A 2500-nucleotide genomic window follows, 5' to 3' on the forward strand; every position below is an offset into this window, starting at 1 on the left:
AACTTCAAGCCAGGTTGGTCTGCGGACATCACCTTTGTAGACATTCCGTCCTGTGCAGTGTCCGGAAAAACCACTACCACAACTACTAGTACTACCACCACAACTACTAGTACGACTACCACAACTACCAGTACTTCTACCACAACTACCAGTACTACCTCCACAACTACCAGTGCCACCTCCACAACTACCAGTCCCACCTCCACAACTACTAGTACCTCCACAACTACAAGTACTGGTATAAGTACGTCAACAACAACAAGCACAAGCACTTCTACTAGTACGTCATCAAGTACAAGTACAAGCACAAGCACAACCTCGTCAACAACCGCAAGCACAACAACGACTACAACAACCACAATGACAACCACAACCACAACGACCCCGCCAGATGAGTGTGACACGTACACGGATTCTGGATTCACGTATTTCACTTCGCCAAATTTTCCTGCTTATTATCCACCAAATGCATGGTGTTCCCTCTCAAATATAACGGTAACGTATATCCATGTGACTTTTTGTAACGGTGGTGACGATGCGAATGATAATGATGATGGTTATGATGATAATAGCAATAGTGATGATAATCATGATACGGAGAGTATGTTGATAACACGTGATGGTTATCGGTGTAATGATAGTAGTAATAGTATTATTAGCGTTAGTCCTTGTGATAAGAATGATAGTGATGATGCGTATCATCTCTAAAATATCAGTCAATACATAACCGCCATTTTTAAAATGACGACAACTACGAGAGTAATGAAAATGAAAACGATTACTCCCTTGGCAGGATGACCTCGCGACGGTGTATCTTTACATCAAGACGTTAAGGCTTCGTCCTGGCGATTTCCTGGTGATCGAGAACCCCTACACCCCACCTCGAACGTGAGTCAAGACAATGCTAAACTCAGGGCAAGAGATTCCAATGTCAAGTCCCTTTTTGTTGCTGAGACAGGACGCGAAGCGAGGGAATAGAAGTGTTGTTAGAGAACCAGTCGTCAGCTAGTGTTCTTATTAGGAAGTTATAGTACTTCAGGGTAAAGAGAGAATGTATATAAAACGGATAAAATTATTGTATTAGTAGATGAAATAGGTAAGAAAATAATGATCATAATAATTTTGCACATGATGAAGAAATGCGCAAAAAAACTAGTGATTACTGCATAATACCTAACTGGGTCACGATGGAAAAAATTGAAAAAAAAACACTACCTTAGACAACATATTTTATAGTGTAGATTTTGCAAGATATGGTTAAACATTGTTGTTTTTCCTATGATATAACATTAAATCAGGCTTAGCTTACCAGTCATTCATCCATAATTTACAATAAAAATAACGTGTTTTTTTAACCCAAAAGTTCATAATCGACCCCTAAGCATTTATCAACCCCTTGGATATTCCTATTGACTGGATTCCTGTGTGAATGCCTGTGTAAATTTGGTCATCTGGTGATGAATTATTCTTTGCAGCTTGACAGGAAGGAAAAGGAACGTTAATGCCGTCATCCCCAGCGCCCAGTTCCTAGCTACATTCACTTCCAATGCCCTTCGACAGTGGATAGGCTTCATCGCACGATTCAAACCAGTGACTTCAGGATGTCATCAAGTAAGTTTGATGGTATGGTTTCCGTGTTTGTAAAAGCAAAACACCAATACAAAGAACGCCCAGGCTCTGGAAAGTGCGAAAAAAAGACAAGAGGTAGCTATCTACCTGAAAGGGAAGTATAACAAGAGAAGAAGAGGTTATAGCAGTACCACTGTTAAGACCATTATTGGTGCACGTTTTAGTGTGTTTAATTCGTGGTTTATGCCTCGCAGGTGCCATTTGTGTGTGTTGGGTGTCTTTTAGCATTCATACACTCGTACAGACAGACTGAATCAATAGCGGGTTTGTTAGATTGCCAGTCTCGTCTCAGAAAGTTGCCTGTCTATTATAATGGCCGCCTTGTGTCCTTATACCTTCCTCAGGGGCCGGATTTACGATGGTAAATACGCCGGTAACTCACAATTATGATTGTAAACAGACTGCACCGGTATTCACGAACAACTTACCATTGAAGATACAATGCTAAATTTACCAGTGGTCGGAGCATTGGTAAGTCTGGTGGTAACTACAACAAAGACTCCTCACTCTGTCTCTCGCCCAAAAGTTATGAATGAAGGCAACATTTTAGTTTTTATGTAGGCCTATAAGGATTGAAATGATGGCAAGTGTTTATTTCAATAGGAACATGGCAATAATAAAGAAAATTTCACATAACATAAATAGCTAACGAGGTCTTAAAAGAGCTTAGATAATAATCATAATAAAATTATTTCAATTTTATTCATTTGATTTTAATAAAATGTGAAAAAAAGTAATTTCTTACTCTAAAGAAGGTTACTTTTTATTTTTGTTTTCATTTATTTATACAAAAATATTTATATATTATTCATTCAAATGTTTAATTAGTATTCAGTTTTTGAAGGAAAAGAATGCATCTCCTGTGCATGGA

General features: G+C 38.5%; 1 protein-coding gene across 2 annotated transcripts in view; it reads left to right on the forward strand.

The window, feature by feature from the left end:
• LOC122265394 (uncharacterized) overlaps nt 1-2500 on the forward strand; it is a 21290-nt gene that overhangs the window by 16867 nt on the left and 1923 nt on the right. For both annotated transcript variants that reach the window (XM_086542055.1, XM_086542057.1), the window contains 3 exons: nt 1-495; nt 794-888; nt 1476-1611. The exon at nt 1-495 is cut by the window's left edge and continues 82 nt beyond it. In XM_086542055.1, coding sequence (XP_086398181.1) covers nt 1-495; nt 794-888; nt 1476-1611 — 726 coding nt within the window. The remainder of the gene's footprint in view (nt 496-793; nt 889-1475; nt 1612-2500) is intronic.

This window comes from Penaeus japonicus, unplaced genomic scaffold, assembly GCF_977035675.1.
Source record: "Penaeus japonicus unplaced genomic scaffold, GWHDUDI00000001_assembly GWHDUDI00000011, whole genome shotgun sequence".
Lineage (NCBI taxonomy): Eukaryota > Metazoa > Arthropoda > Malacostraca > Decapoda > Penaeidae > Penaeus > Penaeus japonicus.